General features: G+C 48.4%; 1 protein-coding gene across 2 annotated transcripts in view; it reads left to right on the top strand.

The window, feature by feature from the left end:
- Nucleotides 1–27,903, top strand: part of SLC24A3 (solute carrier family 24 member 3) — a 428,436-nt gene that overhangs the window by 71,412 nt on the left and 329,121 nt on the right. For both annotated transcript variants that reach the window (XM_027559609.1, XM_027559608.1), the window contains exon 2: nucleotides 1,754–1,882. In XM_027559609.1, the coding sequence (XP_027415410.1) occupies nucleotides 1,754–1,882 (129 nt within the window). The remainder of the gene's footprint in view (nucleotides 1–1,753; nucleotides 1,883–27,903) is intronic.

Raw genomic sequence — 27,903 nt, 5'->3', positions numbered from 1 at the left:
TACCTCATTAGAACTGATTCAAATGTATTCTTTTTAATGGCTGAGTAATACTCCATTGTGTATATATACCACAGCTTTCTTATCCATTCATCTGCTGATGGACATCTAGGTTGCTTCCATGTCCTGGCTATTATAAACAGTGCTGCGATGAACATTGGGGTACACGTGTCTCTTTCCCTTCTGGTTTCCTCAGTGTGTATGCCCAGCAGTGGGATTGCTGGATCATAAGGCAGGTCTAGTTCCAGTTTTTTAAGGAATCTCCACACTGTTCTCCATAGTGGCTGTACTAGTTTGCATTCATGATCTTTGTTGAAGGCTTTGACTCTACTTTCTCTGGAGGAATGCTGAGTTTCCCATGGTTTCTTCTTCCATTTCCTTCTCTTTAGGAAACCCCATTCATTCTCTTGCCATATGCTTCCCTGCTTGTTTATGGTTCTCCTGATGTTCTGGGTAGCTGAACTGTTGCCCTGCAGTGTCTGCACCCACATTATCCGGGCAGCACACCACCCTGCGGATGGTCCACAGACACTTCAGATTCAACGCATCCTGAGCAGAAGGCACCACACTGTCCCCAGCGTGTCCCTCCGTGTCTGTTCTTTGTCCTGACACTTCTATCCCCATGGTCGTCTCAGCCGGAGACCTCAGCCCTACTCATGCATTCAGTGATCAGCTTTCCCCTGGTTTGTGCTCTTCATCTCATGTTTGTGGAAATCTTGTTATGTGGGATTCACTAGCCTAGGCTCTGGGCATGTTGACATGGTGTCTTAGCCTGGGTGATCCAAGAAGCAGATCCTGAGCAGGTGTTAATTGCAGGTGCTTTATTTGGGAGGTGATTCAAGGAAATACTGAATATAAATATCATTTTTGTTTTTGTTTTGGCCTCACTGCATGGCTTGTTAATCTTAGTTCTACTATCAGGAATCGAACCTGGGCCCCAGCAGTGAAAGTGCAGAGTCCTAACCACTAGACCACCAGGGAATTCCCTTCAAAGAGATACAGGTTGGGGACCAGATGCTCCTGAGCAGGAGCCAGTCTAACTGACTTAGTGGACCCAACTGGGCCCTTTCTTTTCCCAAGTCCACGTTCAGTGAGGTCACATTGGTAGCTTGAAATTGGACATGGTGAGAATTTAATTTACACCATGGAAATTGACCAGTGGCTACAAATCAGGACTTTTCCTACAGAGAACTGGTTGTTCAGCATTTCTCAGCATGTCACTGGGGGCACAGAATTAAGACAGGGAATGCATGCATGCTCAGTCGCTTTAGTCGTGTCCGACTCTTTGTGATCCCATGGACTGTAGCTCACCAGGCTCCTCTGTCCATGGGATTCTCCAGGCAGGAACCCTGGAGTGGGTTGTCATTTCCTCCTCCAGGAAGATAGGGAAGGACAACAGCTAATAAAGTATGCTTTATCAAGAAAGTCGCCCTGAAGACATCTGGAGAGTCATCCCAGTGGAGTAGCCTGGAATCTGGATTGGAACACACACTTCAGTCATCCCTCTGGAGCAGTGAGGTGTTTATACACTGCCCTCTAGCAGTCGTTGGCTGAGGGCTGCTGCTTGGGGCCTGGCAGGATCCAGCAGTGGAGAAGCCTCCCTGGAGTTAAGAGACAGGATGCTGAGCGTAGTAGTCAGAGGTGTCAGGGCTGTCGGCGGGACTGAGCGCTGATGGCTGAAGGTGCTGGGCACCCAGCGTGGGCAAGGGTCACACCAGCTGTTAGTGATGTGTGGCTGTGGTGTCTTTCTCCGTAGATCTGAACTTCATGGACTTCATCGGGCAAGACACACAGTGGACTGTGGGGAGGAAGTTAATGCAGGTGAATGACTCGCTGACTTCAGAAGATGCAGGACCGCGGAGCAGCAAGAACTGCACTGAACCAGGTAAGATGACGGCTGCACTGGGGCCTTTATACTGGGGACGGGGCTACTGGCAGTGGCCATAGCCCGGGAAGAGCCGGATCTGTGGTTTTCCTCTGAGCTCTGATCCAGAGAGACTCTGAGGACATTTAGGGGCAGGTGTCTAAGAAATGCAAAGGCAAGATCCCAGGGGGACAATTCAGGAGTGTTTCCACCTCTGTGTTTGTTCCCTTGGGCGGTGGGGGAGAAGGTGAGTCAAAGTCCTGGTCTAAAATATGGATGCTGGTGCCATACCGAGGGACACTAAGTCAGGAGCAGGTGGGTGAGGATGTCCTGTCCTCTTTGCCTGATTTTTAATCGAGAGCCTTGTTTCTGTCACAGTAAAGGCACAGGTGTTGAACCAGACCCTCACCTCTGATGTTGAGCTTCTTGGAAGAAATGGATGTTCATGTGTCAGCAGTTATATTTGATATAACAAATAGAATGTGCCTTTCCTCAGAACATTTTACCTCTAATGTTTTTGAACTTTCAAGAGAAAACTAACAGAAGGGGATCAAAGGGACTTGAACTCAGCTCAGCCAGACTTTGGCCAAGGCAGGTGGCCTCTGGACGGATGAAGTCTGCTTGTTTAGACCAGGTGGCGGCCACCCTGTCTGAAAAGGGCCAGAGAGCAAATATGTTAGGCTTCGAAGACCTGATACTTCTATAGTGTCTATAGTACATGTTTATTATTTAATTTTATTTTTAATTAGAGGACAGTTATTTTACAATACTATGATGGTTTCTGCCACACATCGATCGAATCGGCCATAGGTATACATGTGCCCCCTCCCTCCTGAACCTCCCTCCCCATCCCAACCTCTCCAGACTGTCACAGAGAAGCACTGAAACACGTACCTTGCTGTGTGTAAAATGGAGAGCCAGCGGGGGTTTGCTGTATGCTGCAGGGAACCCAAAGCCGGTGCTCTGTCTATAAGACATTTTTAAAGATTTTTATAATCTTTAAAAATTAAAAAAAACATTTTAGCTCATGGATGGACTGGGCCTGTGGCCGCATTGTCAGCCCTGACATGGAGTTCTCAGATCTCTTGTGGGTGGGGCGGGGGTGGTTCTTCCTTCCTTACCTGGTAGAGTCTTGGGCCTCAAGTGTGCCCCCTTTAAGGGCCTGGGAGCTCAACCACCCAGTGATCCTACATGCAAACGCTGGCCTCATTTTAAGCATCAGCCTAGATGGACATATGCAATCTTCATTGCAGCCCAAAGAACCTTAGCCCTTGGGTTACAGAAGGTGAAATTGTGTGTGTGTGCTTTTCTTGGGAAGGTGGATAGAAGTTCTCTTTCCGATGTCTGGAAAGAACTAAAAATAGATTACCTTTCCCTGCCAAAAAACAGCCTACAACCTGACATAAACTATATTCCTTAAGCTGGAGAATTCAAGGGTCCCTGTGGCTGTTATTCAGCACTCTGAAAGAGTACCCTTCACTGAAGCACGTGGGGGCTGCGTGAGCTACAAGTGAAAGCCGGGTTGAAGGTTTACGTGTCATTACCACGTGGACAGAACTGCATGTCTCCTGGGAGGTGGGCTTCTGTGGGGGCCTGGCCCAAGGGGCGTGGCAGGGATGCTTCAGGTCACCGCTGTGCTGGTAACCCTGTTTGCCAATCGGGTCTTACAGTCGAAGATATGTCACCATCTTTTTGCAATGAGAATGCGGGCGGTGACTGGGATGTCAGGAGACAGGAGATTCAGTTCTAGGAGCCCAGCCTTGCCGTGGGCACACCTTTGGATGCAAAAGAATGGCGTCAGACAAAGTACAGAGCCCAGCTCTGGGACTGGGGTCCAGCTCTGTGCAGGGCCAAGCGATGGAAGCTTCTGTTCCCTGGAGTTGGGACCATGTGTCAGGGGAGATGGTGCTGGCTCGCTGTGAGTGGCATTGCTGACTGTTTCAAAGAATGCATTTCTCAGAGTGACAGGTGTAAAAGAATAAGGCGCGTGAAATGCCATCGCGAGACAGGAATGACTCAGCTCACAGGCAGAACAGAAGATGTCCAGCTAAGAAGAGCTGAAGCCAGCACCTGTTGGTGTTGGCAAGAAAGTGGGGGCGCAGGGCAAGGAGGAGAGGAGAGACTCCAGGGGGCAACAGTGGTGGGGGGGTGGCAACAAACAAGAGCTCCCCATCCTGCAGCTCCAGTGCAGGCTGGGAAGCAGCCTTCTGGACTGGCCTCCTTCCTGTTCACGATGGTGTCACAGGGCAGGGCACTCACGGCTCCCCGGGATGGTGTCAGGGCTCCCTTGGTGCCCAGTGCTGAGTGTCCACATGGGGATCTGAGTGTGTGGGGGCCGGTGTGGCCAAGGGAAGCACAGTATCAGGGTCACAGGTGGGAGTTAACTTGACTCTTATTGTGAAGTGTGCCTGGTGCCCTCTGATGTCACAGGGATTCTCAGGCTGTGTCCTCGGAACCCCTGGCTGGAGACGCCATCGGAATGAAATTGACTGGGAGGCTGGTGATGGGTTGACATGTTCTGGTTGTGGAAACAGTTGGGGGATGGGGCTGGCTTGCTTCCTCACTTGGGAAGCAGACCTAGTTTAACCCTCTGCCCCTTCCATTGCATGAGTGCAGAATAGGAACTCACAAACTCTTCCACCCCTAAGACACCAGGTCCAGTTCCCCTTAGTAAGTCCCTGCTTTGTGTTCCCAGAATTCCGTGTCCTACTGCCCTCCCTGTCCTTTTATCTCTCTGCCATCCATGTTCCTCCCTCCCCCTCTCCCTTCCCCGCTCCCTCTCTTTGATAACCAGGAGGCCAGAGCACGGTCCAGGGGACAGCCAGGATCCCCGGCCCATTGGACAATGGCTGTGCTATCTTTGTGGGTGTGGCGAGCTTGATATGGCTCACTTTTCATAGGACAGCTGCCACTTTAAAGACGTGTAAAGGACTTCCCTGGTGGCATAGTGGGTAAGATTCCACCTGCTGATGCGGGGGACCCAGGTTTGATCCTTGGTCAGGGAAGATCCCACATGCCATGGAGCAACCTGTGAGCTGCTACTACTGAGCCCACCCGCCTAGAGCCTGTGTTCTGCAACAGAAGAAGCCCCCACAATGAGTAGCCCGAGCGTGGCAGCAAAGAGTAGCCCCTGCTCGCTGCAACTAGAGAAAGCCCGTGAGGCAATGAAGACTCAGTGCAGTCATAAGTAAATAAATAACATTAAAAAGACATCTAAGATTTAAAAAAAAATTTTTCTTTTAAATGGCATTCTTCCCTGCCCCCTTGAAGACCTGTTTTTGGTGAAAATTTGTAATTTTTTCCTCCAGATCTGTATGAAAAAGACTGAGGTCCAGGCTCTAATTTTTCTGTCATCGTTCCAGCCCTCTGAGAATTTTTAAGGTTGTTTTCTTAGCCTGACATTGCCAATCTCATCTCGAGCCCGGAAACATTGTCTTTTGGCAAATAACACTTGAAACTGTTTACTCAGATGAATTATTATGAGAAATTTAACTTTGAATAAATTTGATCCATGGAAAATTAAGTCAGCTAAATGTAATACTGAGGGTGGTAGACAACTGTAGCAGAGAGGGATTCTTAGGAATGTGTGTTGGTACACTTTGCAGAATTTTATTCTACACTTTGCAGTCTGCCTCCAGAAAAAAAAAATCTATCATCTTTTGGTTTTTAGTTCTTTGGTATTTTAAGGAAATGAGCTTTTCCTCAGAGTGCCTCTTTCAAAGAAACTTGGGAAGAAGGAAGCTATTTAAAATGAAAGCCTTTGGTGTGGGCATCACTCTGAGATGACTGCATTTCCCTTTTTAAAAAAATTTATTGGAATATAGTTGATTTGCTATGTTGTGTTAGTTTCAGGTGTACAGCAAAGCGGTTCAGTTACACATATACCTATATACATCCCTTTTCAGATTCTTTTCTCATGTAGTTGTCACAGAATATTGAGTCGAGTTCCCTGTGCTGTACAGTAGGTCCTTGTGGGTTATCTGCCTTATAATAAGGGTCAATATGTTCATCCCAAGCTCCTGATTTATCCCTTCCCCCGCATTTTTCTGTTGATAGCCATAAGTTTGCTTTTGACATCTGAAGGTCTGTTTCTGTTTCCATTTTCTTCTGATAAAGGGCTCAGCTCCCTCTCTCTGCCTGACTTGTTGGGTCTGAGCTCTCTGGGCATAGGGAAGCCACCTTGAGCCTTTGCTTCAGGACAGAGGCCGGTAGGCACTGACCCCATGGGGCTGTGCTAGAGGCGTTACTGGATCAGGTGGCTGTTTACTGGAATGGCCAGAAACCACAGAGTCTAAGAGTCAAATCTGAACTGTCCTGGGGGAGGGAGGTCAGGTCAGGATGGGAGAAGCAGTTCAGGGGGGTGTCCAAAGGGAGGTGTGGACCATGAACAGAACCTGGGGGCCGGGCTCAGACGCACAAGCCAGTGAAGGCCGGCTCAGCTGCAGGTCGTGTACACAGGGAGGGGTTGAGATCCTCCTGTTTTGGAGTTTAAACCGTAACATCAGGGTCAGCTGGTTTAATACCACGAGACTGGATATGACCGATCTACAAAGCACGAAAGGTCCAAATCTCTCACCATTTACATAAAGAAAAAAATGAATGACCTGCCTGAGGTTACAGGGCTTTTCCAGAAGCAGAGCAGGGCCCCTAGCTGTCCCACATGGATAATCAGTGCATATCAATAATTATGTAGAAAATCTGACACTTGCATCATTTAGAAGAACACGGTCCTGTAGAAATATAATGCAAGCTACAGATGTAATTTTGAGATTCCTAGTAGCTACATTAAAACCATAAAAGGAAACAGATGAAGTTAATTTAATACTATATTTTCTTTAACCAAATATTTTCAGAATATGAGGAATGACAGTTTTCAATTGCCTTAATGTTTTATCCCTGAGTTTGAACCCAGGAAACAATTAAGATTATTTTTAAAAGTCTTAAAATGTATACTCCATTAGACTAGCTCACATAACAGTTCTGTAACTTCTCTCTACAGTTGTAATTTTCATAATGATTCCAACAGTAGCTGTGGACATTAAGTGGAACACCTTGGAAACCCATTGTGATCTGCTCTTCAATTTTTATCAAGTTCTTTACTGAATTAGGGCAACAGTAGCTGCTGTAACAAGTAAGTCCTTCAGACTTGGGGGTTTAACACAAAAGAAGTTTCTTTCTCATGTGAAGTTCTAGTCTGTGGGTGGCCCTGTTGCTAGAGGTGGTCTGTGGACTCTGAAATTTCCATTTTGAGGCTTTACTGTTCTCACGCTTGGTTTCCAAGGTCACTGTGCTTCTCTGCTTGAAGGGGAAAGAACAGGGGAGTTGTTCACAGCTGGGTTTTATGGACTAGACCTTCCCTCCTGCTCACATTCTTCTGGTCAGGACTCAGGCAAGACCACTTCTAACTGCATGAGAGACTTCTCCCATTCCCTTGGAAGAAGAGAAAGCAGATTTTCCCCCCAAACTTGTTTCTTATTAAAAAAACAAATGTCTCAATTTTCCTTTATGCTTATCTTATTTCAAAAGCAATATACTCCCTGTAGACAAAAATTATAACCTAAATTTATGTCTTCTGAGGCTGGCTTAGCCAGTAAAGAATTTGCCTGTAATGGAGGAGACCCAGGTTTGATCCCTGGGTCAGGAAGATCCTCTGGAGAAAAGAGAGTCTACCCACTCCACTATTCTTGCCTGGAGAATTCCTCAGACAGAGGAACCTGATGGGCTAGTCTTGGGGTCAAAAATAGCCACCTGAGCCCCTAACACAACACTAGCTCTTGGTTTAACCTTCATGGTTCTCACCTGGTCAGGTGACACACTTTGATTCTCTTTTCACCTTGAAAGGGTCACAAGTCATGTAGAAATTATCCCAGGTGTGTCTGCTTGCAAATTACATCTTTTCTTTGTAAATGCAAGGAGTGTAGGAAAAATAATGGATGTTTGAGGATATGTGAAATCATTGGTGAAATGTGGAAAGTGCTTGGGTTTCAGAGTAAATCCTAAGTCTCTGTTCTGTCACTTTCAACCTATGTGATGCCAGGTGAGTTTCCTGAATTCTTTGAATCTCTTTTCCACCATCTGTAAATGCATATTTAGATGCTCACATCATGAAGTGAGCTAAGCTTCATAAAACAGCAAGAGTATAGGATGGTTGGATGGCATCATCAACTCATTGGACACAAGTTTGAGCAGATTCCGGGAGATAAAGCAAGACAGGGAAACCTGGCATGTTGCAGTCCATGGAGTTGCAGAGTCAGACACGGTTTAGTGACTGAACGACAATAAATGGTGGCTATGTTATCTTTGTCACTAGAAGGATCCTTAGGGATCTTAAGAGAAGAATCAATGTTTATTCTTTAAAAATGCTTCAGGGACTTCCTTGGTGGTCCAACTATTAAGACTTCTCGCTTCCTCTGTGAGGGCTGTGGACTTGATCCCTGGTAAGGGAACTAAGATCCTGCGTGCCACGTGGTGAGGCCAAAAAGTAAAAAAATCAATCAATCAATCATAAAAATAAATAAAAAACGAAAATGCTCGAAAACCCCCTGGTCTGGACTAACCCCTTATTCCAGAGTGTCCTGTCAGTAACTCTGACCTTGCCCTCCTAATCCCTTCCCTCTCAGCAGCCAGGCTGACCCAGAGCAGCTGAGGGCAGGATCTCAGGGTGCTGACTGCCTCTCCCTTCCACCCTCTGTCCCTGACTGGGATGCTCTCAGGCCTGGAACGGCCTCTGGGAGCTTTGGGGTAGGATGTAGCCTGGGGAGGGCCTGACCTCTCTCCCCAGAGTCTCCTAGGCCTCAGACTTTTTAAACAGGCTCCCAGGACACAGCCAGTGGTGTGGCTGAGGGCTGGGGGAAAGCATGTCCGAGTTGACCTGCTTATTGTGGCTCCCACCAACCAGCTCACACTCGAGAATCTGGGCAGTAAGCCTGTTACTTCTTCTACTTGGGCGCTCCCCATGGCCAGTGGGCTGATGGCCACCCTCCAGTTTGCCTCCCCTGGGATTGGTCTGGGCTGACAAGGTTTCCATCTTGGACAGTAAGGTTAAATGAGTTCACGTCTGGGTTATCACACTGGCGCTTCTGTGGTTCCTGATATAGTGTGAGACCATTAGTGTGACTGAAATGTCTATCATAGAACAATAAAATCCCTGAATTAAAGATTAGCAGCCTATTTTAGAAGCTGACTCAGAATGAAGTGGACATGAGCCCAGCTCAGTGGTTTGTCCATCCCGGCCAAGGCCTTGCTCCCTAGCCCCGTGTCTACAATGGGATGTCAGGGCTCCACCGATGGGTCTGGGGACACTGGGCCGAGGAATGGAAGAGAACAGGCTGCAGCCCAGCAGGTCAGGCCACACTGGCAGGAGCATGGGACTGGGGTCCGGGTCATGAAATAGGCACTTGGAGTACCCACTCTGCCTCAGAGTCATTGCGAGAACCAGAAGAGAAGGGATGTCCACGTTTTATAATTGTAAAGTACTTCTGAGTGGAGTCAGGGATGTGGTCCAGGGTCCCACAGACCTGGAGAGGCATCCTGCTTTGACATCTATGGGCTGTGGGGCCCTGGGCCAGTCATTTAACCTCTCCAAGCCTCAGTTTCCTCCCCTGCAAAGTGGGGGTAATTCACAGCACAAACAGAAAGGGTTGCCGTGGAGAGTCAATGAGATAAAGTGTGTGAAGAACTTGGCACAAGGGACTTCCCTGGTGGTCCCGTGGCTAAGACTTCATGCTCCCAATGCAGGGGGCCAAGGTTCAATCTCTGGTCAGGGATCAAGACCCCACGTGCTGCAACTAAGACTTTGAATGCCACAACTTAAGATCCTGCAGGCTACAATAAAAGATCCTGTGCCCTGCAATGGTGACCTGGCACAGCCAAGGAAATACACAAATAAATATGAAAATGAAGAAGCTTAGCTCAAAGCATGTATCCAGCTGTGACTTGATGCCCATTTCTGGAGCACCCACTGTGTGCTCAGGGGTCCTGCACCCAAAGCCTCAGTTATACACAGGAGGATGTGGTTATCACTCATGCACTGGCTTGGGCATGTGGACATCTCCTCTAGGAGGAGAGTAAAGTCAGTCTGACTGTATTAATATTATAATAGCTAGGTGGAAAGTAAAAATATTCTTAATTTTCAAACCATACATGTTGGGCACATGAACATCCTGTTAGCATCAGCCTCCACTTCCCAATGGATCTTTCTTGGGAAATGGAATTTCACTTATGCTGCAATCTTAATTGACTCTCTTGGGAAAATCCATGAAAAGTCACCAACGATAGGGATTTAGGTCTTTACACTGCATGTGCAAGGTTGGGTGTGCCAAGTGGATGTCAGTGGATGAAGGAAGGAGAAGTAAGGGGTGGTGAGAAGTGGGGAAGAAGCTGGACTTATTCTCTGCTCAGGTCTCTTCCCGTAGGTCAGTTCATCCAGAAAGATGTGATCCATGTCCCAAGGGCAACTGTCCTGCCATATTCCAGAAACAAAGTTTCCCTACCGTCTGTACCATTTAACCACACATAGGAGACCTATTAAGTTAAATTATAATTTGATACTGAGTTTAAAGGAAGGGAAGATGGAACACGGATGTACTCATCTCTTTGTGAGTGTCTTCATCATTGACCCAAGTTTGATGCAGAATATTGGCCTCTCTGCAGGAATCACTGTGTATTTGTAGCTCACAGAAGGGTGTTTCCTTTAATGAGACCCAGGACAAAGAATGTGGTGCCCAGTGGATCTACTTAGTGGTTCCCAAGGGCACACACTAATGAACCGAGAATTGTCTTTTCAATGCCACAGTGTCATTGTTGTTACCATTTTGTATCTTCTCTCTCCCCATTTAGTCTCAAGACTCTTGCCTTTAGGTACCTTTTCTCCTACTCCCACATTTTATTATGAAAATTTGCAAACATGCAGAGAAATTGAGTGAATTTTACAGCAAACACCCTCAGACTCAGCACCTAAGTTCTTTAATTTGCATTTCACACTACTGGCTTTATCGTGTTTACTCACCTCTCTACCCCTGTATCTATCCGTTAATCTATCTTATTCTTTTTGGTGGAATTGGAAGTGATTTGAAGAAGTAAATACACTCTGTCTCATATAGGTTTAGCATGTGTGTCATTAGCTAGACTTTATGATCTGTTTATCCATCTTGGGTAACAAGATGTTTATCCAAATGTTGGGTAACATTTATGCACAATGAAGTTTGTGTACAATCCATGAGTGGTACCTATTAACTATGCAAACTCCATGGCCAATTTCTGTCATAATATGGGACATTACCATCATTCCAGGAAGTTTCCTCAAGTCTCTTTTCAGTAAACCCACAGCCCAGCCCACCCCCACACAATTACTCTTCTGATTTCTATCACCATAGGACCTTCTGTACACGAATCTTACACTATATGCTCTCTGATGTAAGACTTAGTCTGTAGCACACTGCTTTTGAGATTCATCCCTGTTTCTGAGTATAGATGCATCCTGATTCTACATGCACACTCACACATACACAAAAACATGTAGATTACTCACACACATGTGACGTGCTTTCCATGTAAATGCTAACATGTTGGGTATATTTCTCTCTAGGAAGTGCCTTGTAGATTTTGGTCACTTTCCTTAGGTACTTATTTTAGGTCCACTTTCAAAGAGACCTTTGTGATGTCTGTGAAATTAGCAAGCACTTTGGTTGGCCAGAAGAGGTTAGTCATAGATGGCCAGTTGCCCCTAATGACCCCTCTTACTTCCCTTGGAGCAGAACCACAAACTGGATTAAGCAACCTTGTGGTTTTAAAAAGGGAAAGGGGGAAGGGGGAGCAGAGAGGAGGGGTGATCTCCCTTGTCTTTAAGGTGTTATTACTTCTGATGCAACACTGCACATTCAGTTATTCAGTGATGACAAGAAGTGGAAGGAAGAGAGCCGTGAAGGTCCAGAAAATGGTCTGATTCATTGAGTCAGAGGCCGTGCTCCTTCTGCTGAGGAAGCTGCTTCCTGGGGGCTGGCATGGCATCCATTTTCACTGGAGCTGGGCACACTCCTCTCACAAACAGCATCAGAGAGAGATGATATATCTGCACTGGGAACTAGATACCTGGTTGGGGAAGGTCACCGGCCCCACTAAGGTGGGAATTTGTGTGTGTGTGTGTGTGTGTGTGTGTGTGTTAGGGTCTTTGGAAAGGCTGAGAGCCGCATTGTCCACAGTAAGCTCTGTCCCAGCAGAACCCTTTGTTGGCCCAATCTTCATTCTTTGTGCTCCTTGTTTCTTTGTCGGTTCCTGACATACATGTTGACTGGGAGGAGGGCCTCTGAGACACACATATGACTCTCCAGTGACGGCACACTCTTGGTGATCATCCATGGCTTGCTGTGACCATCAGGCACCTTGACTCAGTTCTGGCTCCCTTAGAAGCAGATGCTGAGGCAAAGGTTTGGATGCCTGCAGTTTATTTGGGAGATGAGCCCAAGGAACCCCTGGGAGTAGGGAATAGAGAAGTGAAATAGGGGAGAGAGGGCATGTCCTGAACCAGTTATAGTGTGGTCACTAGGTTAGTGAGCTGGGATGGACTATGGAAGACACCTGGATGTTCTCCCACAAGGGGGTGAGGGAGTTGGGGTATTGATGCACCAGCTCCTGTAACTCACTGGTTGAGGGCTGCTCCTGGGGGTGGTGATGCCCCTTGCACAGGTGGAGTAGCACCTATGGGTAGAGACAGCCCCAGGGGAATTGAGGGGCAGGTGCTGGCGGTTGGATGTTGGGCCAGTGAGCACCCAAGAGCTAAGGAGAGAAAGGTGAGCAGAGCAGCAACAGTGATTGCTAAACACCTACTTCTCTTTTTTTAAAATATAAATTTATTTATTTTAATTGGAGGTTAATTACTTTACAATATTGTGTTGGTTTTGCCATACATCAACATGAATCCGCCACGGTTATACATGTAAACACCTACTTCTCTGTTCCCAAGGACGTGGTTTCATGTTGTTGAACAGGTTGGAAAGCTTATCGTGACCCAAGAAGAGCGCAAAGCATCACCCAGCACTTCCTCTGTCTGTGCGTGGATTTGTCTTGCTAGGCGAAGCCCTTGGACTCACCCCATTTGTTTTTACTGCATCAGAATGTGTGTTTGCACAAGTGCTGACCGCTCACTAGGCCCTCCTGCAATAAGTGGGAGCTTAGGTAGACCCAGCAGAGGAGGCCTTCTGGCCTGGCAGCAGCAGAGGAGCCCTTCTGGCCGGGCCAAGAGTGGAGGGCTTTCAGGAAGACATCCCTCCTGTCCTCATTCATCTGACTGCATCCGTGTCTGTGCTGGCCTTCAGGGGACCTCAGCAAAGCTCAGGACATGTCAAAGTTGAGAAAAGGAGAAACCAAGGAGCCCTGCATAAGCTCCTTCTGCAAGAAAACAGAACCTTTGTCCACCAGGCAGATCTTCTTTGCAGTCAACTAAAGTAAAAGAATTCTTTCTAGGAGCATTGCTGGGGCCTGAGGTCTAGAACATATGTAAACTCAGGGTCAAGACTGAATGTGAACCCTGAATCAGAATTGAGAAATGTGTGTCCTTTGCTCTCTGGGATATGTGTTATTTCAGGGGCATTTACTGGATTGTCCAGCTTCAGAATTAAGCTAGAGTATCCATATCCTCAGGTAACCAGTTCATCCCTCACTGGGCTCTGTCTGGTGTGAAATGGAATCTATATTTTATAGAAAATCATCTTTCAAGGTGGCTCAATGTGTTTAAAGTGGGGAACCCTGTTACCCTGGTATTCAGGTCTGTGGTCTCATAGCTCTTAGAGCTCTCAAAGGTGAGACTTCCAAAAAAATACATCCCACTGAGTGATGTTCTTCAGCCCAAGGCCTGACACAATGGGAAGTAACTCTCACCTGGAATTTGAGACATTTGGGTCCTTGAAGGCTAAGGGATGCTGTTTGTAGCCCCTGAAAAAGGCTGGCACCTTATGGTGCCTTAAGACATACCTACAGGTGCTCTGATCTGTCTTTCAACATGAAATTTCTCTCGTTCTCCTCCTCTTGAATATGACTGGCTTTCATGATTCACTTCTAACAGATGGACTGTGGCAGAAGCTCTGTGATCTCTAAAGCTGAGTCCTCTAAGGCAGTAGGGTTCCCCCAGCTCTTCCTCTTGGGATGGTGGCTCAGGAACCCGGCCACCCTGCTGGGAGGAAGCTCAGGCCTCACAGGGGCCATCGGCAAGGGCCTTGCTGACCATGGACAGCCTGCATCACCACCCAGACACCTGAGCAGAGACACCCTCTAGATGACCCCAGCCCCACCTACCATCAGATGCAGCCACGTGAGGCCCCAAGTGAGAGCTGCCTGAGTCCAGTCACCCCAGAACCAGGAGACAGACATGATAATACACAGTTGTTGCTATTCGGAGCTGCTCTTTTGGGCTGCTTTGTATGCAGCTGTAGTGACTGGCACACGCATACACTCTTGGTCATTCTGCTCAACAGCTTCTGGGGCCAGTAGAGAATCTCTGCTATGCATCACTTCCTTCTTTTGTCTGGTGCAGTGACTCACTTGGTGCTCCCCAGCACTGGTGTTTGGTGGGGACAGACAAGGATGGGCATGTTTCTTGGATCCAGCGTGGTAGCTAGAGGTGGCATGAGTTTTCCAGCTGTTCTGATGCCAGCAGGTTGGGGCTGAGGGCCTCCTCTGAGTCCGGCTGCAGAGGGGGTGGAGGGTGGAGAAGCTGTTTCTCTCCATCCAATCGAGATCACAATGGTGGTGGTCTCATTGTCCCCTTGCTCTGGGCTCTTGGGCTGGCTCTGCACACCTAACTGGCTTTTGTGTGGTGACCCCACAGTCTGGCCTTTGCCTGGGGTGTCACAGCTGGAGGGTGCACAGCGGTTCGGCTCCATGGCCCTGTCCTAGGCTCTGGGCCTGCAGAGGGCAGGTCCTGGGCACCCAGCCGGGGGGCTTCTCTCTCACGTCCCCTCCTCCCCAGTGCCCCTCTCTTGATCCAGCCCAGGAATGGCTCCTCCTTGTCTTCACTGTCTTGGGGGAAATGTGAAAACATATGGGAGAGAACTGTGAATGTCCTGCTGGGTGTTTCCACAGACAGAAAGTTCTGTTAAGGGGTTAGTGAATGGTTACTGGGCTCGGCAGGAGTGACATACTTACATGGATGTTTTATCTTCTCTGAAAACCATAAATTAGAGTCACAAACTCTTAACACGCAGAGACTCTTAAGAAATTGCATGACCTAGTAGTTCATGTAAGTCCCGAGATCCCTTTGTAACATCACCACAAAGTGGTCCTCTGTCCTGTCCCAGGATGTCCTCAGTGAGGGGAGCTCACCCCCCACATCCTGTGAGAGGCCTTTTTTTCCCCTGGGCCTCCAGGTTTATTACAGTTGTCTTCCTCGTGCTGACAGAATGTCTTCCTTTTAGTCGTTGTGAGTTCTGTAAAATAAATCTTATTCCTCTTCTGCTTGGCGTACCTGTAAGGTCAGCTGCCGGTCTTCCTTGTTTGCGTTTCCTTCTCTTCAGTTTCTCAGCTGCCCCCTCCCAGCCCTCGGCCCCTGTATGACCTGAGTCCCCCCTCACTCTCCTGATTACTTTATGCACCAAACATTCCTCCTTCAAACATGATATTTGAAGAACACATGGAGAAGTTGGACTTGATACAGTCATGCTCAGGTGTTAGACATGATTATTACTATTTCAGATGTAAACTCAGCATTCCTGAGTTAGGATTAAAATCCATAGGTTCTTTCCAGAGAAATGGCAAGGGGACCAGGCATTTTTTCAGGGACGAGGTAAGGGGACCAGGTTATTTGTTGGGTGTCTCCTTGGAGTCAGGGCTGGGCTAAATGTGCCTGGACGGAGACCTGCAGTATCTCCTTAATTTTCCTACCATGCCTGTGAGTCAGGCATCCCTGGGGCATCTGGGGGTGGGGGGCGGTGGCAGAGCTGGAGTGAAAGCCTGGCCACGCCCAGGTGCCCCTTCCAGCATCTCACTCCTCCCTGTACTGAACTCCAGGCAGGAACATAGTGTTGACTCATCATTTCCACCCGTGCTGGTCTTTGCCTGCGGGTGATGAACCCTGCATGGGCAGGAGCAGGGCCGTCAATTCACGGTCGTATCCCTAGGGTTTGGATGATTCCCTGAATGCCCCAAATATCTGTTGGCGTTCATTCTTTGTTGAACAAATGATTGATTGAATGAATGACTCCTTGGAACTTCTCTGCGACAGTTGTTGTTTTTCACATTTTATCTTGAGAGAACAAAACCCTCATAACTATAAGAGAAAATACAACAAATTCCAATGTATTTGTTCTGGGAATTAATAAATGATAACATTCTTTAAATGTTGGAAGAAACATTGGAAGAAAAGCAACCTAGACAGGTTATTAAAAAGCAGAGACATTACTTTGCCTACAAAGGTCCATGTAGTCAAAGCTATGGTTTTTCCAGTAGTCATATACAGATGTGAGAGCTGGACAATAAAAAAGGCTGATTGCTGAAGAATTGATGCTTTTGAACTGTGGTGCTAGAGAAGACTCTTGAGAGTCCCTTGGACAGCAAGGAGATCAAACCAGTCAATCCTAAAGGAAATCAACCCTGAATATTCACTGGAAGGACTGATACTGAAGCTTAAGCTCCAATACTTTGGCCACCTGATGAGAAGAACTAACTCATTGGAAAAGACCCTGATACTGGGAAAGATTGAAGGCGGGAAGAGAAGGAGACGAAAGAGGATGAGATGGTTGGATTGCATCACCAACTCGATGGGCATGAGTTTGAGCAAGCTCTGGGAGTTGGTGATGGACAGGGAAGCCTGGCCTGCTCTAGTCTATGGGGTTGCAAAGAGTCAGACCTGACTGAACGACTGAACAACAACATTCTTGATTTGCTTTTAGTCTCTTTTCAGTTATCAGAAATATAACAGTTGCAAAGCAGATGGACATTCCTTTTATTCACCTCCTCCGATTTTCCACGTTCGGAAGCACCATCAGCTTTATTTTCAAGGTGGTTGACCTGTGTTTAAAAGTTTTTGTCTCCTGTATTTGTATGCATGAGCAGTAAGTAATATGGTTTGGTTTGCTTTCAAATTTATGTAAACGTTATTCTACTAGACTGATGTTCTGTGATGGTATGTGCAAAATCATTCATTTGAACTGCTCTCTTGTTTTCCATCGTATGACTTTGTTGCCACTTATTTGTCCATTCCCAGGAATCCATATGTGCCTGTTTTCTGTTCCCTGCCATGGGGTGATTCCTACTCTTCTCACCCTAAGTTTTCAGGTAAGGGACCTTAGAGTCAGCAGTTAGAGGACCCATCTAAGGTGTCACAGTTTTAACAGGTGCTTGAAGCAGAGAATGAACCAGACTCGTCCTCTGTTTCAGGCATTGGCTGTCTAACACCTAACACCTCTAACAGCTTCCTGAAGCTGTCTCCCTTCAGGAAGGGACATGATAAAGGTGAAGGAATTGGAGGAAAAGCTCCAGGGAAGAAATGACCATTTTTAGAGAAGAATGTAAATGTTTGATGCCCACTGAGGTCATCCCATGTGTTTCATGGCAGAGAACAGACCTACATGAGGTAGGAGGGTCGCCCCCAACTCTGGGTCTCGTCTGTGCCCTCCAGGGTAGCTTGCTGGGCAGACAAGATGAGTGTTATCACCACTTTGAAGCTGGCCCTCATTTCACAAAAGCAGCAAGAAGCCCTGGTGACCTTATCTCTCAGCTTAGAGGGTCCCTGAGGGATGGGACCACTTCCGTCTTGGGTGATCCTATGCGTTTTTCCATTTCAATGGTACCTAGTGTCACCATCAAGCAGATTTTGAAACCAGTTAACTTAGAAAGAGACGAATTACTTCTCTCTTCATTTCTCTTTAAAAATGAAGGCTTTGAAAACACTCATCAAGTTTCACAAATTTACCAAAAGACAGTTGAGTTCCTGAGGCAATGATGGCCTCCTTTTCCCTCCTGGAGGATGGCATCACCGCCTTTTAGCTACCTGGCTCTGTTACTGGCTTCGGAGAGGCCCTGGGGCCAGTTTCGTCACTTCCCAGAGGAGTTTCCATTTCCTTGTCTTTCATAGCAGATGCTGTTGATAAGCACCTCCCTGGACTGGGAATGGTGAGCCTCAGGGCTATTCACACTCTCTAGGGCCCCTCCAAGATCTTCTGTCTCATTTTTATTCATCATTTGATATGCATTTTTATAAAGAGGGTCCCCAAATTGTGTAAGCTTTGGCCCCAGAAGCCCTGGAAGTGCCTTCTTGCACATAAGGTTGCGTAATTAGTGCATAGAAATTGTGAGCTGTTGTTCAGATAATTACTTAATGAATAACATTTGCCCTGAGTGTAACCCCATGCCTGGAGCCCAGGTAGGGGCTCAATTAGTGGCAGCTTTGGTTCCTCTCCAGTTCTGCAGAGTTCAACTTTCCTGGGGTCTCCATCTTCCAGGACCACGTGGGAAGGCTCAGAGGTACCTGTCCTCCTTCTCAGGCCACTGCAGCAGATTCTCTGTGATAGAACAGGTGAGAATCCTTCCATTCCTAAGTTTCCACCTGTTTTGTCTCTTCTTTCCCCATCCCCTGGCTCACCTGCGGGGTCTAGGGGGAGACAAGCAGTCTGCTAGACAGGGACACCAGGAGGCTGAATGTCATCATCTGTGCTTTCTCTCTCTCTCTTTCCCTTATTATTATAGAAGTATGGTTGATTCACCATGCTGTTAACTCTTGTTATACAGCAAAGTGATTCAGTTACACATATGTATACGTTCTTTTTTTTTTTTTTAATATTCTTTTCCATTATGGTTTATCACAGGATTTTTGGAGGCTCATTGCTTTACAGTGTTGTGTTCGTTCTTTTCTCTTCTTAAAAGACTGTGAATCTGGAAATCTCTCAACTAAAAGATAATGGCAAAACATTGTACAGGAAAAAAAAAGTTTCTGAGAGAGTGCCAGTTACCCAGCAAAAGCTGAAAAAGAGTTTCTTTGGGGAGGACAGGATTGTGGAGGAGGGTCCAGGAGTGATGAGAAGTTGATTCTGGGGCATCCTTGGTGCCTTGGCTTCTTAGTGAATCCATGCCTTGCACACTTGGACCAGGATCTTTGGGCCTGGACTGAATTTGAAGACCTGATGAGTTATTTTTCTCTTTCCTTCTTGAATGCAGTGTGACAGTTGTGTTTCTAAATTTAACTCTTCCTGTTTTGGCTGCTTGCGATATTTGTTCACGGAAGACCCGTGTGGGATGAGAGCAGCTCTCAACGGAGGATCAACACTGCCAGGAGCTGTCACATCCCTGGGGAAGGAAGGAAAAAATATATATTCCTGCCCCCCACACCACACACCAGGGCCAGTTACTCAGGCTCCCCAGTGCACCGCTTTTTCTTAGAATCTCCTGAATGGTGTCTCTTTCAGGAGGAAATGTGAAGAATGGTTTTTCTTTCTGTGTAACTCTGAAAGGATGAGGAAACATAGAACCTCACTGAACAAGATAACTTGTTTGCCAAGATCCTTGCAGTGGAATAGTCACCCCAGGAAGCTCCCCGAGGGCAGGCCTTGGTCTGGCAGTTCCTGCACCTTCTCCAGGGCCCACCCCAGGCCTTGGCATCGAGTGGGTTTGGGTTGGATGTTTGGGGGATGGGTGGATGAACAGCATGCCTGTCTTTGGAGAACATGAGAGCCCTACGTCAGTGATGGTTCCCAGATGGGCTGGGTCAGCTCTGTGGATGAGGGCGGGCCTTCCGCTGTGTGTCCTCCTGCTCCCGGACTCATAGAGCTAATTAAAATAAAACAAATAGTAACACTTGCCTGAAAAATAGGTACTGCCTGGAACATATTAAAAATGATTTCCATTTTCCAGCAATCTGGCCTAGTTTGGAAAACAAACCTGGGGGAGGGGCTTCCCTGAGCCACCAAACTTAGAAAACAGGCTTGTTCTTGGCGAGACCAGACACTTTCACATCGAAACCTCTAAGAGCTACAGGAAATAACCTGCTTGAGTTCATTTAAGCCCACATTTCCCAAAACAGTTGGGCAGCAGAACCCCTTTCTGGTAATTCTGGTTAACTTCCTTGGAGTCCAGGATTCCAAGGGGAAAAGCACCTGGGGAAATCCCATCCAGGTGAATGTGAATTATGTTGCCAATTGTGCTTTTCTGTTTAAGACTTACAGTTCCAACTATTTTCAAAGTCAGGTTGTAGTCCTCTGAAATGTCTCATTCTGGGAAACTGATTAAAATTGACAGAGGTGCAGGTCTTGAGTGCCCAGGGATCCTGTGAACCAAACAGACGTCTGTTCTGACCAAGTGGATGCTGGGTTGCTTTTGGTGTGTGTGCGTTCATGCTCAGTCATGTCCAACTCTTTGGAACCCCCATGGACTGTAGCCCACCAGGCTCCTTTCTGTCCATGGGATTCTCCAGAAAAGAGTGCTGGAGCAGGTTGCCATGTTCTCCTCCAGGGGATCTTCCCAATTCAGGGGTTGAACCCATGTCTCCTATGGCTCCTGCCTGCTACTGAGTCATGTGATTAACTTATCCTAATTCAGCACGAGAATATTTGCATTTTTATTGTTCCTGATTTTCACGGAAACAAATTTTGAAAGTGAAATGTTATCATTTTTGTTTGTCATTATTGACCCCTAATATCTATGTGATGTAGACCTCCCTCCATAGAGGTATAATAGAGGGACCTTGGGAAACAGATGGGGGCTTCCCAAGTGGATGAGTGCCTGGTCAGTTCTCTTTCTTTCAAACTGGCCGTGGCTTAAATTGTGGATGGAGCGTGTTAAGCATATTTTCCTTGCACGCTGTGAGATTTTCTGATGGGCAAATAAAGCAGGTCGAAAGGAGAAGATCTCCTCGAGGCGTGTTGGCCAACCTGATGTTACCACGTCCTTGACTCTTTGTTTCTTCAGTTCCATGGCTATAAGTGTTGCCCCAATCTCCCTTGTAAAAAGAAAGCTCCTCCTTTGAGGGGCTGTGGCTTCGTTTTGAAACTGCTAAAGGCTAAAGACATGCTTGGAGTTCACCAGCGAGAGGAGGTGACATCTATGGTTTCTTCCAAAAGCAGATGTTGAAGTCCCAAATTGGCTGAGGGCTTGTCAGTATAGATTTTTCCTTTGATGCACCCTAGAAACATTTGTGGAGCTAGTTTTTTTATTAAAATGTCTGAAATCATCTGTGCCTTTTGGAATGTGGAGTGGAAAAATACAAAACCGGGCTACAATACACTCTTGATTTCATTGTGAAGGTGCCCATGTCACGACCTAAGTTTTTCAAGCCTTTAACATCTAGGAACACAACAAATGTTTGTTAAATACAGTGAATGAACTAAATGAAACATTCCCTCAAACCCCAGACCATTTAAAAAAAGCTGGTAAACATTTGATTGATATCCTTCTAAAGTAAATTCCATGTATTCTTGCCTTCTGAGACCCAATGCACTGAACCTAGGTTGAACTTTCTCCTGATAAACTAGGGCCCTCCTTTTGTTGAGGAAAGAACATAAACTTAAGTGGTTTTGTTGTTCAGGCACTAAGTCGTGTCCGACTCTTTGCAACTCCGTGGACTGCAGCACACCAGGCTTCTCTGTCATCCACTGTCTTCTGCAATTTGCTCAAATTCATGTCCTGTGGAGCATTATTCTTTGGGGCACTGGACTTTACTTTCACCACCAAACACATCCACAACTGAGCATCATTTCTACTTTGACCCAGCTGCTTCATTCCTTCTGGAGCTATTAGTACCTGCCTGCCACTCTTCCCCAGTAGTACACTGAACACCTTCCAACCTGGGGGCTCATATTCCAGGGTCGTATCTTTCTGCCTATTCATCCTGTTCATGGGCTTCTCCTGGTAAGAATACTGGAGTGGTTTGCCCTTTTCTCCTCCACTGACTTAAAATCCAGACACCCCCGTTTTCTAGCTCCAAAACTCGATTGGATTTCCTAATCTCAGAGACTGTTGGCTATTTCATCTGTCTGGTGGAGGGTCTGAGTCTATCCAAGCCAGTGATGGTGTTACTAGTATATTAATGCAAATGAAGAGCCTCACCAGGTGGCTGGCACACTCTCTAGTCTTTTTCGTCTCAAAATGAAGCCCAAGGATCAGCAGCAGCTTCAGCATCTCCTGGGAGTCGGTTTGAAATAGAGTCTCACACCCAGCCGGGCCCTCTGCCTAAGGGTCGCCAGGTGAGTCTGTGCACATCAGAGTCTGAGATGCGCAGGTCCGGGGTTCCCCTCTCCTACTTGGGAGAGAAAGCACTGAGCCAACTTTAGGGAGTCAAGGGCTTTCTGGAAGCAGGCAGGGTCCTCAGGCTCCTGAGAAGTGGCCCACCAAAGGAGAGTGGAAACTGGGTCTGGATTCTTCTCCATGTAGGCGGGTTAACTTGAGATGGCCCTTTCTTGTTTATGTACCCGCCGCTCCCAAGCAGATGGAGGGTCATCGTTTGGGGGTATAGGGACAGGGACACCTCTCCCCCAATGAGAGCTGGGCTTCCCGCCTGTGTCCTGGGCACCCTGTGCTCTGGGAAGATCCCAGTCATCCACCTGGTTGGGGTGGAGGCACAGAGTGTCACCCTCTCCCCGCTACAGCGTCCATCCTCCCAGAGCCCTGACCCTGCACAGCAGGAGAGCCCAGCAGGTCATGAGGGCCTGAATCGGAGCCAGGTTCAATGCCAGAGGTGACCCCCGGGGATGGGCCTGGTCTGCTTGGTCCTAGGGAGCTGTTTCCACCCCTGGCCACCTTATCCAGGAGCCTTGGCATCTAATTGATGATTTTCAGTTTCTTCAACAGATGGGCCCTTGCCTTCACACTGCCCCTTCTAACATCATTCCAGGGGTCATATGTGATGGTCAGAGGACAGAGGTGTCGGCCTAGCTGGGGGCTCATTGGCCACCAGGAGCTTAGGTCCACCTGGACCTGCTGAATCTGAATGTGAGTCTCACACGATCCCGACGATTCCCAAGCACAGGATAGTTCCACGTACACCCTGCTAGTGTATGCTCGGCAGACGTTCAGTCTTCCTTTGTTAACCATTGTGTAGCAAATAAAAAGCAAGAAGGCTCTGTGTGAGAGCTTGAGGAATGAAGTGCAAGATTCCGGGCCAGGAATTTCGTGCACCAACTCCTCCCTGCTGGGTCCCAGCTGGGCTGCTCCAGGACTGACTCTGGTCACCAGGGGAGGAACCAGGCTACTCTGGTCACTTGTTCCTCCCACACGGCTGGTGCACAGAGCTGTCGCCTGTGTTGCAATCTTGGGACCGCAGGAGTGTAAACAGAGCGTGATGGCGCAGTCCACATGTTACATAACCACCCTGGAGTCCTGCTCTCCAGATGTGTGGATGACTGCTCCCTGCTCCTCGTGCCACCTGTGTCTTTAGCCAGATTCAGCTTCTCTAGGGGAAAGGCAAGGGCCAGCTCCCAGGATGGCCAGTGGGCTTTAAATCTTCTGGGAAAATGCCTTTGTAAAATTCATTCTAAGATGTGTTTATTTGCTTCCCTGGAGTCTCTCAAATTTTTTTCTGTTTTTCCTTTCTTCTTTCCTTCATCAAGAAGCACATTTTAGGGCCATTGGAGCCTCGGTTTTGGTTGCTCACATGCTCGTGTGAAATTGAGTTCAGATCCTGGAGGACTTTGGACATGAACCGAAACCCATGTTCAGGGGCCCAGGGCCGGAGGAGAACCAGCCTAGTGTTGGGCAGCTTTTGGCTGCAGGGTCTACCAGTGATTTCTTGCCAGGCAGAGAATCCCTCCAGGACCACAGACAGGAAATGAGGACAAGGAGCTGACACACAGACCCTCTTCCCTGATTCTGGGGTGGGCGGGCTGGTCTCCTGGTGGGGGTGGGGGGCTTGGGCCCACAGGCCTCACCCCCTGAAGGTGGGGGCAGGGCATCTGACCTCTTCCCTGCACAGTGATGACTCCTCTGCTGAAGGCGTGTGGCTGCCTGGCAGGCTCAGCAAAGGGTCAGGATGATGGTGGGGGCAGGGGAAGAAAGGCTTCCAGGAGGAGGCATCTTTGAATTGACAAGCATCACCCCAAGAAGATGATGGCACGCATCCTTGGAGGTGGTCAAGGGGACTAGAGCGGCGTTTTTTGCTTTAGTGACAGCACATAGCTCCCCTCTCGCTGCCCTGGTCAGCACAGAACTCATCTTGCAGCATGTCTTTCAAGAGGATGACTCCAGAGAAAGGCAGTTATAGTCGCCCAGGGTAGCCCTTGGCCCATCTGAGGGCGTGGCTGCCAGGCCCTGTCTGTGGCACAAGGACTTTTGTCTCTGATTCTTTCATACGTTGCGACTAATGAGTACGTTTGCACCCACTTCCTGCCCATGGTCAAATTCACATTTCAAGTACTGGAATAGCAAATGGACGTGAGCTTATACTCTGCTGCTGCTAAGTCATTTCAGTCGTGTCCGACTCTGTGCGACCCCATAGACGGCAGCCCACCAGGCTCCCCCGTCCCTGGGATTCTCCAGGCAAGAACACTGGAGTGGGTTGCCATTTCCTTCTCCAATGCATGAAAGTGAAAAGTGAAAGTGAAGTCGCTCAGTCGTGTCCGACCCTCAGCGACCCCATAGACTGCAGCCTTCCAGGCTCCTCCGTCCGTGGGATTTTCCAGGCAAGAGTACTGGAGTGGGGTGCCATTGCCTTCTCTGGAGCCTATACTCTAAGAACAGTAAATTCAGGCTAGTGTACTGTCAGGCTTGAAAGTAGCCCTGTGAACCAGAGCACTTGCTTACTTTATAAAGGTGGCAAGGTTATTTGTGGTGATGGAGGCAGCCTTAGTTAAGTTGCAGTGTTGGAGGAGTGCTCAGGAGGCTGAGACTCAGGGCTCCATTTTCCCTTCAGCCAAGGGCTCCCCTCCTCCTCCTGATTTGTGCATGGGATGTTGGCTGACTCCCAGCGGGTGGGCCGGTGGAGAGGAAGGCATTCCAGGAATCCATCCAAAGGTCCAGTTATACGGAAGCTTGGGACAGGTCAAGTATATATAGCTTTATATTTCTATCTTTGGCTCTTTTAAGTTAGAAGAGTCATTTAAGAACACACAATTAGCCTAGAAAGTCCAACAGTATGGAACCCTGTGGAGTAAAAGCTAAATTCCTTTTCATGCACCTGTAACCTCCTCCTCATGAGCTCCAGGGAGACAGTCATTGCCAAGAGGACAGTGACAGGGTGGGTCCTTCAGGATCTCTTTCTGTTCGTTTACAAGTGCACACAGAGAGATGATTAAAGCATAGGCAGGACACGTTTTACACTTCATTTGGCTATTTGCTGAACTGCTACCCCGATGGGTTTTGTTTTCTTCCGTTTTCTGCTCAGCTATTTGTCCAGACCGCATGTGATAGGGAAGGGCCTCGGCGAGGTGGTGGTTTTATTTCAGCCGTTAATGTGAACAAGGAGATGTCACGGGCTTGTAGCATCACTCAGCATCTCAGAGGCCCACAGGCCACCCTCCGAGCAGGAGGGGGGTCAGAGCCTCCCCAGGAAGAGCTGGGGGGAGGCTGGTGCCCCCTCCCTGGTCTGCCCTGGGGCTCTGCACCTGCGTGGCACCGAATGGGCCCCAGGAACCTGAGCGAGTCTGGAATGCAGCCCCGTTCTGGGTCAGGGCCCGTCTGAACTCTGAGGCCCAGACTTGCCTCTCCGAGGTCTTTCTTTTCTCAGTTGACTTGACAAGTCAGAGGTTGAGACTGAACTGAGAGTCTGAAGCGTGTGGTGTTCCAGCTCCCGCGTCTGGTTGGACACGCAGCACCATCTGCTCTCAGAGTCAGTCCTGGGGTTTTGAGCGGCTCTTGAATGTGAACCTTTCCTTCTGCCCTTTCCCATCTGGTGGCAGGGAGGTGTCTCAGTGACAAGTTTAATCCCCCTGGGGCTTTACAAACTTGCTGAGTGACCTCCCTGCTCCTCGCTGGGAGGGTCTACGTTGCAGAGGGTGAGCAGAAGAAAGGGCGATGCTGGACATGTGGGCCGAGGATAGAAGTTCGGGTATCGGGGTGCACGGGGAGGAAACCCCTTCCTGTGAGCACTTCCTGATGACGGGCATGAACCTGTCACCCTGTGCATTCATCCATCATCCAGCTCAGCTTTCTGTGGGGTTGGTCAAAAAGTTTGCTTGGCTTTTTCTGTAAGATCTTATGTAGAGGGCCTTCCCTGGTGGCTCAGTGGTAAAGAATCTGCCTGCCAATGCAGGAAACACCTGTTCGATCCCTGGTCTGGGAAGATTCCACACAGCACGGAGCAATTAAATAAGCCCATGAGTCACAACTACTGAGCCTGTGCTCCAGAGACGGGGAGCCGCAACTGCTGAGCCCACGAGCTGCAAATACTGAAGGCCAGTCGCCCCAGAGCCCATGCTCTGTAACCAAAGAAGCCACCCCAATGAGAAGCCCGCACACCGCAACTAGAGAAAAACCTGTGCAGCTACCGAGACCTAGTACAGCCAAAAATAAATACGTAAATAAAATTATTAAAAAAAAAAGATGAAAAAAGGCTGAACGACATTTCTGAACAACCCAGTACAACCAGGCACTGTTGAAGGACGACAGTAGTTTTTGACCTACAAACTCTCTGCCCCAAGTTTTACTCTGGTTTCTTGCAGGGTCAAGGGTCACAGGGCTGCAGACAGACAGTCTTCCTTCCGGGGCCAGTGTTTTCCAAGGAGGCTGCAGGAAGGGAGCCTGGGCCTGTCCTAAATCACCTCCCCCGCTGTTCTGGACACTTGAGTGTCCTCGCTCACTGAGGCCTTCCTTGTCTGCAGGTTGGAGGGAGTGACTGTGGTGGGTTCTTGGCCGAGTAGGCCACCCAGTTCTCCCGCCTCCAGGCATGCTGCCCGTCCCATGGGCTCCAGGATGAGCGCCAGCCAAGGCTTGTCCTAACACAGCCTGGCATTTCCCAGGCTGTGGCCTGTCAGTGTGTCTGGACATGGGCAGGAGGCCGCATCAGACATGAATTACGCGTGGTGTTTGCCCTACACAGAAGGACATTCATTTCTTAGAACACTAACCACGCATTTCGGCATAAAGCTGAAGCTCCAAAACTTTGGCCATCTGATGCAAACAGCTGACTTATTAGAAAAGACCCTGATGCTGGGAAAGATTGAGGACAGGAAGAGAAGGGGACGACAGAGGATGAGATGGTTGGATGGCGTCACTGACTCAATAGACATGAGTTTGAGCAAACTCCAGGAGATGGTGAAAGACAGGGAAGCCTGGTGTGCTGCAGTCCATGGGGTCGCAAAGAGTCAAAGCTGATTTAGCTACTGAACAACAAAAATGTGGGAAAAAGTGCTGAAGGAGAAATTTGCTTTGATTTTATGGGTTATGAGGCCAAGCAGGCTGGTGGTCAAGACACCTGCTTTTGGGGTACCTACATCCTGTCCCGGCTGGAGGAGAGCACCTGGGGGTAGTTTTTGCCTTTTTGCAAAGATAAGGTCCTTTGCGTCTCTGTACTCAGACCTGCTCACCACACACCCGTATCTGTTTCCTGTACTTTCACTTGTGATAGGTTGCTGTCCAGTAGGCCTGTTTCCCCCTCTTTTTCACCAGACTGAAAATGTTTTAAGCAAGAAATGGAAAGCAGGCTCTGGGCAGCCCTGGTAGGGGCCCCAGTGCTGGTTTTCTGGAGGGTGACGCTCTGAGGACCAGTTGTTGAGAGTGGGGTGAGCATCGGACACTCCCACTCAGGGGCACGGTGGGAGGGTGCGTTGGAGGGACTTTCCACCCAGCACCAAGTGGGAGTCAGTGGAAGGTGGTTCGAAGGGGTGGGATCACGGGCCCAGCCCATGTAGGTCGCTGAAGGGCTGGGGCCAGATCCTTGACCCTGCAGGGCTGAGGCCTTCCCTGCCTCCTGGCTGTCATCACGAGGGGATCTCATGGTAGGGCCCCGGTGCTCACGATTTTATCAAGAACACAGATGCTGGTGATGTTTATATCTGTGTGGACCCAGTGGCTCTGCTGGAGGGTGAGTGGGTAATCACGGCACAACCAGAATCCACAGTTCTTGTGTTCACTGTGCTCACAGGCACTGGTGTCAGGGTTACAGCCTTTGCCCACTAACAATGCAGCTGGAGAGG

The sequence above is a fragment of the Bos indicus x Bos taurus genome, chromosome 13, assembly GCF_003369695.1.
Source record: "Bos indicus x Bos taurus breed Angus x Brahman F1 hybrid chromosome 13, Bos_hybrid_MaternalHap_v2.0, whole genome shotgun sequence".
NCBI classification, from domain to species: Eukaryota; Metazoa; Chordata; class Mammalia; order Artiodactyla; family Bovidae; genus Bos; species Bos indicus x Bos taurus.
Note: the sequence above shows the minus strand (reverse complement) of the source record. Positions and strands in the feature narration are given on the sequence as shown.